Source organism: Musca domestica, unplaced genomic scaffold, assembly GCF_030504385.1.
Source record: "Musca domestica strain aabys unplaced genomic scaffold, Musca_domestica.polishedcontigs.V.1.1 2, whole genome shotgun sequence".
NCBI lineage: Eukaryota > Metazoa > Arthropoda > Insecta > Diptera > Muscidae > Musca > Musca domestica.
In genome coordinates, this window is record NW_026712249.1 from 29,792,687 (window position 1) to 29,809,409 (window position 16,723).

Below are 16,723 nucleotides of genomic sequence, written 5' to 3' on the forward strand. Positions count from 1 at the left end.
CAAATCTCCTGAAGCGGATTTAGTCCAAATTGACCTAGGGTCTGAAACCGATATTTCTAGCCGTATAGCTGAGGATATAAAAACATTTTCATTATTTAATTGTTACACTAATATGATTGTAATGTCAACAATTGTTTACTGTCTTTGTGATAGTAAGGAAAACAAAAGGTAGTAAAATACAACTCTGATTCAAGACAATTTGTCTTGTGTAAACGCCTGGCAGCAGAATACAGGTAGATGCATCAACTCATGGGAACATTGATATGTCAATTTTTTTAAATGAAATAAATTTTTAAATTTTTTAATCAAATACATTTTTAATTCTAAAATTTGTTCATTGTCCCAGCAGCTGCGTCGATGCCACTACCTGTATTCTTCTTCCATGTGTAAACGTCAGAATAACATTGAGTAGTATGTTTAACCATTTACAGTGAATGAATTAAACCCCTTCGAAAAAACAATTAAAAGTCATTAAAAATGAATCACTTTCTTCACTTTTCTTTCTTTCTCAAAAATAACGGGTTTTTAACTGTTAGACAATAGGGAGAACAATGGGCCCATGTTTGTGTGTGGTAGTAAAATACAAACCGGATTCACGATAATTTGTCTTGTGTAAAAGTCTCGTTATCATTGGACCATTTGACTAATCATTCACAGTGAATGAATTAAATGCCTTTGCAAAAGCAATTAAAATTAAAAAAAACACTTCTTTAACTTTTGTTGGACTTAAACATTTATTTTCTTCAAAATGCAAACATTGCTGATTTATTTATCTTACATTTAGATTCTAATTTTAGATTTCATTATACAAAAATACATTTAATATACAAATTGCAATTTAAGACAATCATTAAACAATTTATAACTTCTACATTGTTGTTTGTTTGGGTTTTTCCTATTTATGTACATGTGGTGGACCTTGGAGCGTATTAGTATTTATAGGACGTAAATTCCACCCCCAGTGTCCCTTCACCATTTCGACCATGACGTGACGTATAAGTAATACAACGAAATGCATTATGGCTCTGAACCCATACGCACCATGGTCGGTTCTTGGATCGTTTTTAGACGTTGCATTTGTTGTTTGCGCTTATTTTCCAAAGCAATTGGTGTAGGATTAACTGCCGTCGTTGTGGGCACCATTACAACAGCATCACCTATATGTGCGATCGGCTGCACCGGTGTACCACTGCTATTGATGACAGCCTGTACCAGTGTGCGTGTACTATTCGCTGCTACTGCCGATGCTGCTGACATATGATAGAGACCAGTTTGTCGAAAAAGTTTCTGTCGTATGCTAGGTCTTTTCGTGCGCAAATCTTTGTGTGCTGGATAACGCGATGGCAATGGTATTGCCGATGAGTCCAACAGACCATCTATATTTCTATATTTTCGATGTTTACGATGATCCTTACTCCGTACCGCCCGGGTGGTATTTAAAACCTCTTTGGAGCCGGAATTCGCAGGACCCTTATGGATTTCGTTGACAAATTCTAAGACAGTCTCATTTGAAGATTTCCGTTCGTTGGGTTTCCGATGTTTGTGATTGTTCTTCTTCGCCTCCAGTTCTTCTTTGTTCTTTTGGGCAATTTCTTCCATATATTTATCCTGAAAGAGAGTGAAGGTGGGGTTTTTATTAGGGGAAAGCAATTTTTTATTTTTAAGGGCCAAATAGGGCGAAATGTTTACTCAGTTTAACCGCAATAATTAATCAATCAAAATAAATTGTAGTTATGCCTTACAGAGCTAAATTTATTGTAAATAATTATCAGGGTTAGCCGGGATAAATATTTGTATGTAAACATAATTTAATAGCGTGTTTACACAAATGCGTGATAATTGACAAATCACACTAGATTTAACGTATGTTTACTATAAAGGCTCTATCAGACGATATGTTTTTTACACATGTAGTGTAAAATTGTCCATTTGTAAATTTGCACAAATCGTGTGATACATGGGCGACATTTCAGTTGTGAATACATGAGTAAAGACATTTGTACTTTTTCGATCACAGCGAGCCCTATTTTCATGGGAAAATATAATTTCATCAAAAATGTTGATTGTTTGTCGTGCAAAAATAAATAAAATTAAGTTTGCGGTAAAACCCTTATCGTCTGATAGCAGCTTAATCAAATTTATTATAATTAAGGTGAGAATACATAATCGCTTTTTTGATTGGCTTAAGTCATCCGCTGTCTTCAATAAAGCTGGCTGTTCAATTAAAGAATTCAATTTGTCCTACTTTAATTTGGATAACAAATTGAACTAGGTATCCCTATCTTTCTTTATTCTTGTATTCACATAGAAATATTTAACTGGATTTACCGTGATCAACATGGTCATGGTTTAATTTATTGTGTTTGGCATGGTAGAAGAATAAAGGTAGACGCATCCATGCTTGGGAACTTTGATATGTCGAAAATTTTAAAATATATATTTTGTTTTTTTTCAAATATATGCCGATTTTTATATGTTTTCTTATACGACATCAATCAGAGATTGTTATGATATGCATTTTTCAACAATTTTTACAAATTTAAATAATTTTTCATAAAAAAAATTTTCAATTCCAAAATTGATTTAACAGTTCATTTGTCCCAGCAGCGGTGTTGATGCGTCTACCAGTATTCTTCTACCATGGTGTTTGGTCACTTGCATGGTTTAAAGGTGCAAGTACATAAAAAGCTTGAAATCATGGTTAGGCATATTAATGTCAAATTATAACGGAAAACGACGGCAGGATTTTAGATCGGCTCTGTAATCCCTTTATGAAATGTCACAAAATATGCCTAGCCATGACTTCAAGCTTCTTATGTACTTGCACCCTTAAGAATGCAGGTTGTCGCATCAACACAGCTGCTGGGACAATGAACTGTCAAACCAAATTTGAAATTGAACATTTTTAATGGAGAAATATTAAAATTTGTAAAAATTCTTAAAAAAAATGCATATGATTGCCACCTTGGATTGGTGTTGTATAAGAAAACTTATGAAAATCCACTAATTTTTGAAAAAAAAAAACACGTAATACCTAACATTTTAAATTTGGACCATAATCAAAGACATAAAATGGTAGAGACTAGACAAAATGTATTTTGAACAAATGGTTTGTGTCTACAATACATAGAGTCACAGATCATGGCAGAGACCACAATTACAGAAACAAAAAAATTGAAAAATCTAAAATTTTGGTTACAAAATTCTATTCCACAGACCATTCCAAAAATTTGCATATTGCCTTAGCGGTTTAAATAAGTTAACATTGGTAACCATGTTGTTATGATAATCGTAACAATAAAGGTATTTTCACAGGGTTGCCATATTTTGACTATATCTTGTCCCATCTTTATACCATAATCAAAGACTTAAATGGTAAAGACTAGACAAAATGCATTCTGAGCAAATGGTTTGTGGCTATACTACCTTGAATAACAGCTCATGACAGAGGCATGTTAATATAAAAAAACACAATTATAGGAAAGAATGACAAATAAAAGTTTGTATAATCCAAAATATTGGTTTCAAAATTCTATTCCATATACCTTCCCAAATAATTGGATACTGCCTTAGCGGTTTAAGTTGCTTAACATTGGTAACTATGTTGTTACGATATCATAACAACAGAGGTATTTTTCACAGGGTTGCCATATTTTACTTTGTCTTGTCCTATCTTTATACTTCTATGTCTTTGCCATAATTTGATATAGGTTACCCTAGCTCAAAAATGGCCTGAATTTGAACAAAAGAAAAATTATATTCCTTTGTTTTTTTTTTTTACATGAAACAAAGGAATATAATTATGAATTTTAAGGTGAGAATACATAAATCGTTTTTTTTTTATTTTTTTGTTGGCTTAATACAAGACCTAAAATTATAAGACTAGACAAAATGCATTTTGAGCAAATTGTTTTTGTCTACAATACATTGAGTAATAGCTCATGACAAAGACAAACCCACGATTACAGAAACGAATGACAAATAAAAATTGAAAAATCAAAAAATGTGGTTTCAAATATCTCTTCCGTACACCTTCCTTAAAATGTGTATTATGTCTTAGCGGTTTAAATCAGTGAAAATTTGTAACTATGTTTTTATGATATCATAACAACAGAGACACTTTCACAGGGTTGCCATATTTTGACTCTGTCTTGTCATATCTTTATACTTCTCTATCTTTGAACAAAAGAGTTTCAGGTTGACTTAGTTCGATTTTGACCTTACGCTCCTTTTTTCCAAAGAAGCCAGTCGATGACTTTAGCCAGGCAAAAAGGCGTCTACAAACATCTACAAACAATACTTACAAAAAGTGCCCTCTTGGCTTTGTCACGTTTTGACAAAATCACAACCCAACCGGCAAATGAGAGCATTATAAGTGCCGGCACCAGTACACCGGCTAAATGTACGGATTTCTTTATCCACGCCTGATAAACGGCACAAAATATCACAAGTGAGGCTATAATGACGGCCACCATACGACCATTGGCCTTTCGTTCTTCCTAGAAAGAGAAACAAAACAAATAATAAAAAAAATCAAGGTTTAATTTTTGTTTTTCTATCGCTCATATGGAAACAATAAAAATTCCAATGCAAAAAAAAAAAGAAAACAACTATCAATAATGGGAAATTTTAGAATTTTTTAGTAAGTTCTTAAAAATTCCAATATTTACAGGTAAAAAAGGCCATAAACGACAAGGTCGAATATTTCATTGAAAAGAAAATCATCTTCGAGTATTTAAAGCTCTCATTATTGTTTAAAAAAATATATGATTTATTTAAAGTTAGTGGGGATTGTTAGACAATTCAAATTCATTAAATTTACTAAAAAAATATAATGCTATGTTCACGTTAGAACTTTTTGCAGAGTTAACCTACTTCAAGAGGATTTATTTGAAGTGTAAGTAATGGATATGACAATACAGTGTGAGATGAAAAAACTGCAACCAACTTCAGACTGCTGTCATTTCTAAGCCACTTCCCCGACAGCTGTTAAAATTATACCAGTGTCAGCTCATTATATTGTCTACATGCGTCCAAAATCATTTTAGTGAGAATTTTCCAGACAAAAAATTATTCCTGATGGAATTCAAGCGTGACAGTGTGATTTCTTTATATTTGGCTGGAAAACTACAAGTGGCTTTCGTTAGAGAACTCCAGCATTTAAATGTGAATAAATCTTTTGTGTCTCGTAGCATCGCTTGTTACCGTGATACTGGTAGCGTAGCATGGCGTCAAGGAAGTGGACGGAAGAAAGCAACAACATCAGCAGAAATGGTTCCAAAAGTAAAATAAAGCGACTTGATCAAAACCCGCGTCGCAGTGGCCGAAAAATGGCTCGTGAGCTGAACATATCGCAATATTCCATTCGGCAAATATTGAAAAATGAGCTCGGGGTAAAGCCATTGAAATTCCAAAAAGTGCAAGAACTTACACCGCAACAGAAAGAAAATAGGCTCAGAAGAGCTAAAGACTTGCTTCGCTTGGCCGAAAGTGTTGAACTGCCGATTTTGGTTTTCTCCGATGAGAAAACATTCGTTGTCCAGCATTTTGTAAACAAACAAAATGATCGTGTTTACTTGCCAAAGAGGTCAGCTGAAAATGATCACCTTCGGTTGGCCACCAGAACTCAAGGACTGTGCCGCCATAACAGCCGATGGTCGCACTCCGATTATATTAATCGAACTTGGCATCAGAATAAATGCCGAATATTATAGCGAAAATATTCTGGAGGGTGTATTAAAGCCTTGGATACGCAAACAGTTTCGGCCGCAGACCTTGGACATTCCAACAGGACTCAGCACCACCATCACACTCAGCACGCGCCACCCAAGAATGGTTACAAAACGCGGTTACTCGCTTCATTTCCAGCGCACAATGCCCACCAAAATCTCCGGATACTAATCCGTTGGACTATTGTGTCTGGGGTATTTTGGAAAGCAAGGTTGGCACTAAAAAATACCAAAGTGTCGATCACCTCAAGCAATGGGCCAAAATACCGCAGAGCAACATTCGGGCAGCGTGTGACGGTTTCATTGGCCGATTGAAGACCATAATTCGTGCCAAAAGTGACCAATTCGAACAAATCTAAACGTATTCTAAAATTTGATGCTATTTCCGACATTTCTTGCTTTCATTCAATAAAATTGAAAAATTTTGGCGTTTGACTTTGTTCCAGTTTTTTTATCTCACCCTGTACTGGATAAATAAAAGCTGTAGAGAAGAATTCTTCCGTGAAGATTTAAATATGTATGGTAAGTCAAGATCTACTTCACAAATTTGACAAACACAGCTTTAAAATTATGTTACAAAGAGTGAAACGATAGAAAAATGAGTGTATTGACGAAAAAATTCAAAAAACGCCGCATTCGAGTCACTCAAAACAAACAACTTAAAGTGAGAGTACATAAAAGGCTTTTTTGACTAGTTTAAGCCATCTGCTGGACTCTTCGTAGAAGAACAAAGGTTGTCTTAGTTCGATTTTGGCCCGAAGACAATTTTTGGGATTATATAAACAATATTTTGAACATTTTTTATTTATTGGCGTTCGAAAATAAGCAACCCAGTGAGAGCTTTTCTTGACCTATACCTATATATATTTATCTATGGCCAAACTTGCTAATTTAATGTTTTACAGACATAAGCTGCTCGGTATTATGACGAATCCTACCATCGCCTTCTTTTATAATTTGACATTAGTGTGGCATGCTACGATGCCAATCTGCTTATGCATCATATTCTTAATAATTATAAACATAATAATAAAATTCTTGGTGCAATTTTCACTGGCGCCCAAATAAATCATAAATACAGCCTCCTTGAAAAAAAAATAGGAAATAACTGCACACATTATTTTTAGCTTGGAATATTTTTTCACGTAAAAATGATTGTTATTGTTATTATTTTGAGTTTTTGATTGAAAATATGTTTCGAATTTACTCTGCTGATGGACTGAATATTTGCTGGCGGACTGTCTGTCTATCCATTCTTGTATTCAGTTGTTCTGGAGGAAATGATGTTTTAAAAATAAATGGTAACGCAAAGCTAAAGGCATGAAAGCAAATGACTAACAACAACAACAACAGCAGAAAAATTAAAAAAAAATTATAGCAAATCTATAAATCTTAAATCCAACACCATCAGTTTATTAACTGTTGCACACACACACACCCACATACAATGAACACAAAAGATAAATATAATTAATGTAAACAGAATTGTTTTCCAAAACATCAGAAAAGAAAAAAAGAGAAACAAAAGAATGCGTAGATATATATGGAAAACTTTTACTAAAAAAATATTGCTCCAGATTTTGGAAATCCACATTAAAAGTGATAAGGCCTGTTTGGTCCTGTGTTTTGCAGGCAAAAGGGTTGAGACGTTATCCTTTTTTTAGGCAAAGTCTTCACTCATTTGTCTCTTAAGGTGAGAATACATAAAACGCTTTTTTGGCTGGCTTAAGTCATCGGCTGGCTTCTTTGGAAAATAACAAAAGAGAGTAGGGCTAAAATCGAACTAAGTCAACCTTAAACGCCTTTGTTCAAAGACATAGAAGTATAAAGATGGGACAAGACAGAGTCAAAATATGGCAACCCTGTAAAAATACCTCTGTTGTTATGATATCGTAACAACATAGTTAGCAATGTTAACTGATTTAAACCGTCTACGAAATATGTAAATAATTGGGAAAGTCTATGGAATAGAATTTTGAAATCCTATTTTTGAATTTTTCAAATTATTATTTGTCAATTTCTTTTTTAAAAATATGGTTTTTATATTAACATGGTCCTGTCATGAGCTGTTATCTAGACAGTATAGACACAAACCATTTGCTCAGAATGCATTTTGTCTAGTCATTACCATTTTAGGTCTTTGCTTTGTTTCTCTAAGAAACAAGGCCCAAGTCGGAGGCCAGCCTCCGACTTGGGCCAGCCAAATCTCATCTTTAATTTCACGCACGTGGCGTCTTTAATTTCACGCACGTGGCGTCTCCTGTACTAAATAATTGCGGAAAGAATGGAGACTTGAAAAATATACATTGCAATTATAAACCCGCAATTAAAATATTCAATTAAAAAAAATGTTTGCAAAAAGCTAAAGGAATGAATAGGGTGGTCCAACAAATCTGAAAGACAATTACTCGAATCCACGAGGTTGAAATCAATTCTATAAAAAAGTAAAATGAAATTATTTCCTGTATAAAATTGAGCAAGTAAAAAAAAAACAAAACTTCGGCCGGGTCGAACTTTTAATACCCAACACACCTTTAGGCATGACAGAAGAATACAGGTAGATGCATCAACGCTTGGGAGCATTGATATGTCAAAAAATTTAAATGTTTTTCAAATATAAGTAGATTTTTATATTTTTTCTTAAACTACGTCAATCGGAGGCTATTATAATTCGCGTCTTTCAACAATTTTTACAAATTTAAAAAAATTTCATTCAACATTTTCAATTCCAAAATTGGTTTGACAGTTCATTGTCCCAGCAGCTGTGTCGACGCGTCTACCTATATTCTTCTACCATGCCTTTAGGTAAAGAAAACCTTTTGATATAAAAGTCTGTGAATTCAAACGTGTTCTACTTTAAACTACAAATAGCAATGAGACCGTTTGGATAATACTGTTAACTTTCTCAAAAAACCATAAAGTGGGTGAGGCCGTTATATACCTCAAGGATTGTTATGTACGAAATCTTCTTAAATACCAAATTTGAAACAATTTCGTGGGTAAATGTGACTAGAATTATCAAAATACCGAATATGAATGGCTATCGTTATACAGGGTGAGATTTTACATTGTTTTTAAATTTTATTGAATGAAAGCAAAAAATGTCGAAAATAGCTTCAAATTTTCGAATAAGTTTAGATTTGTTCGAATTGGTCACATTTGGCTTGAATTATGGCTTTCAAACGGCCAATGAGACCGTCACACGCTGCCCGAATGTTGCTCTGCGGTATTTTGGCCCATTACCGGCGAAGCGCTTGCTTGAGGTGATCGACACTTTGGTATTTTGTTAGTGCCAACCTTGCTTTCCAAACTACTCCAGACACAATAGCCCAACGAATTGGTATCCGGAGCATTTTATGTACTATCACCTCACGTTGTTTGTTTTGAGTGACTCGAATGCGGTGTTTTTTGATTGTTTCTTCGTCAATACAATAATTTGTCTATCGTTTCACTCTTTATAACAGAATTTTAAAGCTATGTTGCCAACCCTTGTGAAGTAGATCTTGATTTTCCATACAAATTTAAATCTCCTAAACAGAATTCTTCTTGGCAGAATTGATTTATCCAGTATAGAATTTAGATACTGCCATTGCCTGCCAATCATTGTCTTTTGTCAATCATTTGTGTTTAATCTTGACCTAAAATAATGTAAAATATTTGTTGCTGTTTTTTTTTCTCGTTTTCAATACTTTTCCAAAAGTAAACATTTTAGTATACATTAATGCATTCCGATTTGCATGCGCGCGTATCGAACAATATTATTATGACGCAATTTTTACAAATGCACAAAATGTGTGTGCTGTTTATGTAAAATACTCATATTTTTCAGGACGTCATTGATATTTAGCCTTCCAAAATCGTTGACGTTCTGATAGTTTTTTTGTTTTTAACTGAAGGTGAAGTTGGATGAAAATGAGTATTTTTTTAAATATATTTTAATGAAAATGTTTACAAACGTTGTGAGGATTTTTAAATTTGAATTCCTTGCATAAATTGCCTCTAACCTAATGTACCCACGCCTCAGTTGTATTTTTTTGGAGAACAATGTGAACAATGACAAAAACGCTTGGCATTAACTCCCAATTTATATGACACAATACTATGTAACAATAAGTTAAAAAGCAGTAAGTTCGGCCGGGCCAAACTTTGAATACCCTCCACCATTTGCAACGAATTTTAAAAGTTTAAAAAAATAAAATCCTTAAAAAATTCTGTTAAATTTTAAAAATACCGAATATTGCCGTTATATTGAGGTCTATACCACGTGGACCTACATAGGCATTGTTTGCCATTAGCCATTACCATATTCAAATTCGAAACTTGAAATAAACGGTGAATAATGTAGCTAAAATCATCAAAATATCGTATATAGGGAGGTACCATTATCATATCATAGACAATTTTCTGTCACAGGCTATAGCATCTATTACTAACGTCAAATACGATATCTCAAACAATTTCGGTGGGTATTGTACCTAAACTCGTCAAAATACCGAATATAAGAAGTTACTGATATATGGGGCTTATACGAAGACCTGGACCTGCACAGACAATTTTTTGTCTTACGCTGTAGTATCCATTACGAACTTCAAGTACAGAATTTGAAAAAAATTCCGGTGAATAATGGCGCTAAAATCATCAAAATACCCAATATCGGGAGGTACCGTTATATGGGGGCTATACGAAGACCTGTACCTGCATAGACAATTTTCTGTCATAGGCTGTAGCATCCATTACAAATCTCAAATACCAAATTTGAAACAATTCCGGTGAATAATGTCGCTTAAATCATCAAAATACCGAATATCGGGAGGTACCGTTATATGGGGGCTATACGAAGACGTGGACCTGCCCAGATAATTTTATGTCATAGGCTGTAGTTTCCATTTCGTACTTCAAATACCAAAGTTGAAACAATTCCGATGAATAATGTCGCTAAAATCATCAAAATACCGAATATCGGGAGATACTTATATATGGGGGCTATAACGAACTTAACCATTAACGAACTTAACCTGCCTACTGGAAAAATAAACATGGGTGCAAAATTTTAGCCTTCTATCTCAATTCGTTCGAAAGATAGCGTGATTACAACAGACAGACAATCGACTTAGAATTTTACGCTGATCAAGAATATATATACTTTGTTGGGTCTGACATGAGTATTTCGAGGAATTACAAACGGAATGACAAAGTTATGGTGGAGGGTATAAAAGCCCAATCTTTAGTTCAGGGCTTCAGTAAACCCTTGGTAGAAGAATACAGGTAGATGCATCAAAGCTGGGAGAATTGATGTGTCAACCATTTTAATATGTTTTGTAAATTTTTAAGATAAGTAGATTTTAATATGTTTTCTTATACGACGCCAATCGGAGGTTGTTATGATATGCAATTTTAACGAATTTAAATAAATTTTCATTCAAAATTTTCAATTTCAAATTTGGTTTTACAGTTCTTTGTCCAACTTTGTCCCAGCACCTGTCAAAGACCTAAAATGGTTAAAATGCATTTTGAGCAAATGGTTTGTGTCTACAATACATAGAGTAACAGCTCATGTCAGAGACGTGTTAATATAAAAGCCGCAATTACAGAAACGAATAACAAATAAAAATTTGAAAAACAGAAAATTTTGGTTTTAAAATTTTATTCCATAGACCTTTCCAAAAATTTGCACGCTGCCTTACACTGCCTTTACACGGTGACATTTTTTAACCATGCCATTTTTTTTTTGTTGGTAAAAGGTGTAGAGAGACAAGGATAGAACAAAAAAATGGCACGATAAGCCACCGCACAGGGTTACATGCCATTTTCTTTGCATTTCTCTTTTTGCTTCTTCCGAATTTTTTATGATTTTGACATTTTCTTTATTGTAATTTTTGATGCGTTTCTTTTATTGTGATGTGATGTTTTTAGTGATTTAATTGTATAGTGAATTATATGGAAATTAATTGGAAGTATTAAAAAGTAAAAAAAGAAAGTTAAAATAAAAGTTAATAATGCAATATTTAACACCTCAATAACTTTTTCCATAATTTCTTCTTTAGATTCACACATTTAATTTTAAATCACTTCTTTATAAATATCTGTTACAAACAATTAGCTCTATACGAAATACTTATTTCATGTACAGGGTAAGATGAAAAAACCGCAACCAACTTTAGACTGCTGTCATTTCCAAGCCACTGGCCTGACAGCTGTTAAAATTGTTCCAGTGACAGCTGATTGTATTTTTTACAAGCGTACAAAAGCATTTTGGTGAGAATTTTTCAGAAAAAAGTTATTCATAATTATTCAAATTCAAGCGTGATGGTGTGATTTCTTTATATTTAGCTGGAAAGCCACAAGTGGCTATCGTTAGAGCACTCCAGCATTTAAATGTGAATAACTCTTTTGTGTCTCGTACCATCGCTCGTTACCGTGATACTAGTAGCGTAGCCCAACATCAAGGAAGTGGACGGAAGGAAACAGCAACATTAGCAGAAATGGTTCGAAAACTAAAGAAGCGACTTGATCGAAACCTGCGTCACAGTGGCCGAAAAATGACTCCTAAGCTGAACATATCGCAATATTCCATTCGGCAAATATTTAAAAATGAGCTCGGGGTAAAGCCATTGAAATTCGAAAAAGTGCAAGAGCTTACACCGCAACAGAGAGAAAAGAGACTCAAAACAGCTAAAGAGTTGCTTTGCATGGCCGAAAGTGGTGAAATGCCGAATATGATTTTCTCCGATGAGAAAACTTTTGTTGTTCAGCAGTTTGTAGACAAACAAAATGATCGAGTTTACTTGCCAAAGGGGTCAGCTGACAATGTGCAACTTCGGTTGCCCACCACAACTCAAGCGCCGGCCATGGTGATGGTGTGGGCCGCCATAACAGCCGATGGTCGCTCTCCGCTCGTATTAATCGAGGGGGGAGGAGGGTGTATTAAAGCCTTGGCACGCAAACATTTTGGCCGCAGACCTTGGACTCAGCACCATCGCACTCAGCATGCGCCACCCAAGAATGGTTACAAAATGAGGTTCCTCGCTTCATTTCCAGCGCACAATGGCCACCAAAATCTCCGTATACCAATCCGTTGTATTATTGTGTCTGGAGTATTTTGGAAAGCAAGGTTGGTACTAAAAAATACCAAAGTGTCGATCACCTCAAGCCAGCGCTTCGCTGGGAATGGGGCAAAAAACCGCAGAGCAATATTCGGTGACGGTTTCATTGGCCGTTTGAAGTTCATAATTCGTGCCAAAGCTGACCAATTCGAACAAATCTAAACTTATTCTAAAATTTGATGCTATTTTCGACATTTTTTGCTTTCATTCAAAAAAATTAAAAAAAATATATAAAAATTATGGCGTTTTAAAAATTATGTGGCTGTTAAATGCAACTCTGATTAAAGACAATTTGCCCTGTGTAAACAGCAGTTTAGGTTGCGGAAATAATTTTGGTCTAAAAAATCCAAGAAGGGCAAACGATCTGGCAACATCATTTAATAATGTAAACCAAAAAAAAAAAAAAAACACTAGGAAAATGACCGAATTGAAATGTCTTAAACATTTGTTTATCGACTTTAGTTAATTTATGATCAATAACAAAATATACACTCTCGTGATTTGATTTGATTTTGTTGCAATTTTTTTTTATCTCACCCTGTATGTTATATATTTATTCACAAATTTCACTTCACTTAATCCATGCTTGGATGATCGGTAAAGATGATTCGCTGTCTTGGTGGCGCCCAATATTTTGTGGCGCGTGTAAACGAGTGTATTCTAATTCTAAAATTTGATACTATTTCCGACATTAAAAAAAATGTAAAAATTATGGCGTTTGACTTTGTTGCAGTTTTTTTTCCTTCCCTGTACTGTAGCTCTGTTCCTTTGCATGCAACAAAAGTTGATGTTTGGAACATTTTACTCGCCACAAACTAGTATGGCACTAAAAGCAGATTCGTGTTTACACTCTTCCGTTTTTTGCAATTTTTGCCATTAAGAAAAATTAGAAAGGACAGTGCATGATAGAAGAATACGGGTAAATGCATTAATGCTTGGGAACATTGATATGTCAAAAAATTTTAAATGTTCTTTCAAATATAAGTAGATTTTTACACGCTTTCTTATACGACGTAATTCGGAGGTTATTATAATTCGCGTTTTCAACAACTTTTACAAATTGAAATAAATTTTAATTCAACATTTTTATACCCTCCACCATACTATGGAGGGTATATTAACTTTGTCATTCCGTTTGTAACTCCTCGAAATACTCATGTCAGACCCAACAAAGTATATATATTCTTGATCAGCGTAAAATTCTAAGTCGATTTAGCGATGCCCGTCTGTCTATTTGTCCGCCTGTCTGTCTGTTGTAATCACGCTATCTTTCGAATGAATTGAGATAGATGGCTAAAATTTTGCACACATGTTTATTTTTCCAGTAGGCAGGTTAAGTTCGTAAATGGGCCATGTAGGTCCACGTTTTCATATAGCCCCCATATAACGGTACCCCCCTATATTCGATATTTTGATGATTTTAGCGACATTATTCACGGGAATTGTTTCAAATTTGGTATTTGAAGTTCCAAATGGATACTACACCCTAAGACAGAAAATTGTGTTTGCAGGTCCACGTCTTCGTATAGCCCTAATATAATGGTACCTCCCCATATTCGGTATTTTAATGATTTTAGCGACATTATTCACCGGAATTGTTTCAACTTTGGTATTTGAAGTTCGAATTGGATACTACAGCCTACGACAGAAAATTATCTGTGCAGGTTCACGTCTTCGTATAGCCCCCCATACAACGGAACCTCCCGATATTGGGTATTTTGATGATTTTAGCGACATTATTCACGGGAATTGTTTCAAATTTGGTATTTGAAGTTCGTTATGGGAACTACAGTCTGTGACAGAAAATTGTCGGTGCGGGTCCAGGTCTTCGTATAGGCCTCATATATCAGTGCCTCCCTATATTCGGTATTTTGACGATTTTAGTTACAAAACCCACCGAAATTGTTTGAGATGTGGTATTTGAAGTTCGTATAGGATGCTACAGCCTGTGACAGAAAATTGTCTATGCTGGTCCAGGTCTTCGCACAGCTCCAATTTAACGGCACCTCCTTATATACGATATTTTGATGATTTTAGCTACCGTTTATTTCATGTTTCGAATTTGAATATGGTAATGGCTTATGACAAACAATACATATGTAGGTCCACGTCGTATAGACCCCAATATAACGGCTATATTCGGTATTTTTAAAATTTTAACAGAATTTTTTATGGATTTTATTTTTTGAAAATTTCCAAATTCGTTGCAAATGGTGGAGGGTATTAAAAGTTAAGGGCTAAGTACATAAGAAGCTTGAAGTCATGGCTAGGCATATTTTGTGACATTTCACAAAGGGATTACAGAGCCGAACTAAAATCCTGGCGCCGTTTTCCATTATAATTTGACATTAATATGCCTAGCCATGACTTCAAGCTTTTTATGTACTTAGCCCTTAACTTTTAATACCCTCCACCATTTGCAACGAATTTGGAAATTTTCAAAAAATAAAATCCTTAAAAATATATTCTTCTACCATGGGACAGTGCAAATGGTTTTCTGGTTTAAGTTCTTCTAAAGGCCGATAAACTTTGTATCGATCATGATTACTTTGAATGCTGTAATTAGTCATGCTGAGGCATTCTTTTAAATTCCCTCCACCTTTTGTTTACTTCGCCATCGCACTTTTGGTATTACCCTTAATTTTCCCATTTCTTAACCTTGGATCACTTACTCGATTCTTTTTATCCATTAATTCCTTTAAATTCTTTTGAATAATTTCATCATCGACCAGTGAGTCCATGCGTTTGGTGGTGGACGTTGCCGTTGACGAGGATATTGAGGGAGTTTTTGAATGCGTTGGAGAATCACTGCCATGGTGTGTGACTTTAGGTGGGGACGCTTTGGTTTCACTGGGCATTTTTTTCAAATGGTAAGAATATAATATTTTGTTTTTTTTTTTAGATTTAAGCTGCAGGGGAAATTTATATATATATTTTTTTAATTTTTTTCTTTTTTTCACAATTTTCTTTTATCCAACATCTTCAAATTATTTCAAAAACTATGATTTTTACGCAATTTATTTTTTTTTTTTTTTGATTTTTTCCCGTTATTTTCGCAACTTTTTACAGCACATTCGAAGAGGAGACTAATCGAACTAACCGCACACTTCCACTACTTTGTCCGTAGTCTCAAGAGTCTCCCGTCGCGTTATAGAGCAAAGGCTCCAACTAACAGTGTATTTTTCATACTAAACCGATTAAATGAAAATCGTTTTTTTTTTTCTTTGGGAAAAATGCTCGTGAATTTCCGAAAACACAAGATCACCGTCTGCACTGCTCGCATTTCATCGGAAAAACCAGTCAATTTTGGGTGGACAGACAAACGGTCAACGGAATAAATGATCAAGTAAACAATGCCCCCTCAGAAATCGTTTGTCTGTTTGCTTGTTGCCTGTCTACCCTGTGAGGATGGGAAGAAGGTGATTCGCTATTAATTCCCCTTGCAATTGTTGTGTGTGAGTGTGTGTGTGTATTCGTGTACACGAGAGTGTATATTTTGTTATTGATCATAAATTAACTAAAGTCGATAAACAAATGTTTAAGACATTTCAATTCGGTCATTTTCCTAGTGTTTTTTGTTTTGGGTTTACATTATTAAATGATGTTGCCAGATCGATTGCCCTTCTTGGATTTTTTAGACCAAAAATATTTCCCATGGTAGAAGAATACAGGTAGTCGCATTGGCACAGCTGCTACGACAATGAACTGTCAAACCAATTTTGGAATTGAAAATGTTGAATGAAAATTTTTTAAATTTGTAAAAATTGTTGTAAAGCATGAAGTATAATAACCTCTGAATGTCATCGTATAATAAAACATATAAAAATCTACTTATATTTAAAAACACATTTAAACACACATTTTTTGGCACAACAAAGTTCCCAAGCATTG

At 34.5% G+C, this 16,723-nt stretch overlaps 1 protein-coding gene across 1 annotated transcript; it reads right to left on the bottom strand.

Annotated features, from left to right (window-relative positions):
• Nucleotides 1-726: 726 nt before the first annotated feature.
• LOC101901554 (uncharacterized) lies at nucleotides 727-15,762 on the bottom strand. Its single transcript, XM_059121491.1, has 3 exons — nucleotides 15,505-15,762; nucleotides 4,305-4,499; nucleotides 727-1,608 (listed from the first exon to the last, which is right to left on the bottom strand). Exons 1-3 carry the CDS (start codon nucleotides 15,688-15,690, stop codon nucleotides 1,018-1,020), a joined length of 972 nt encoding a protein of 323 aa, XP_058977474.1. The 5' UTR covers nucleotides 15,691-15,762; the 3' UTR covers nucleotides 727-1,017.
• Nucleotides 15,763-16,723: the final 961 nt, after the last annotated feature.

What these genes read in the sequence shown, in the direction of transcription:
- LOC101901554 (XM_059121491.1), bottom strand. Translation starts at nt 15,690, where the DNA reads ATGCCCAGTGAAACCAAAGCGTCCCCACCTAAAGTCACACACCATGGC. An exon ending in TAATGGATAAAAAGAATCGA is followed by an intron (nt 4,500 to 15,504) that starts GTAAGTGATCCA and finishes TTCTCTTTCTAG; the next exon opens with GAAGAACGAAAGGCCAATGG. An exon ending in AAGCCAAGAGGGCACTTTTT is followed by an intron (nt 1,609 to 4,304) that starts GTAAGTATTGTT and finishes ACTCTCTTTCAG; the next exon opens with GATAAATATATGGAAGAAAT.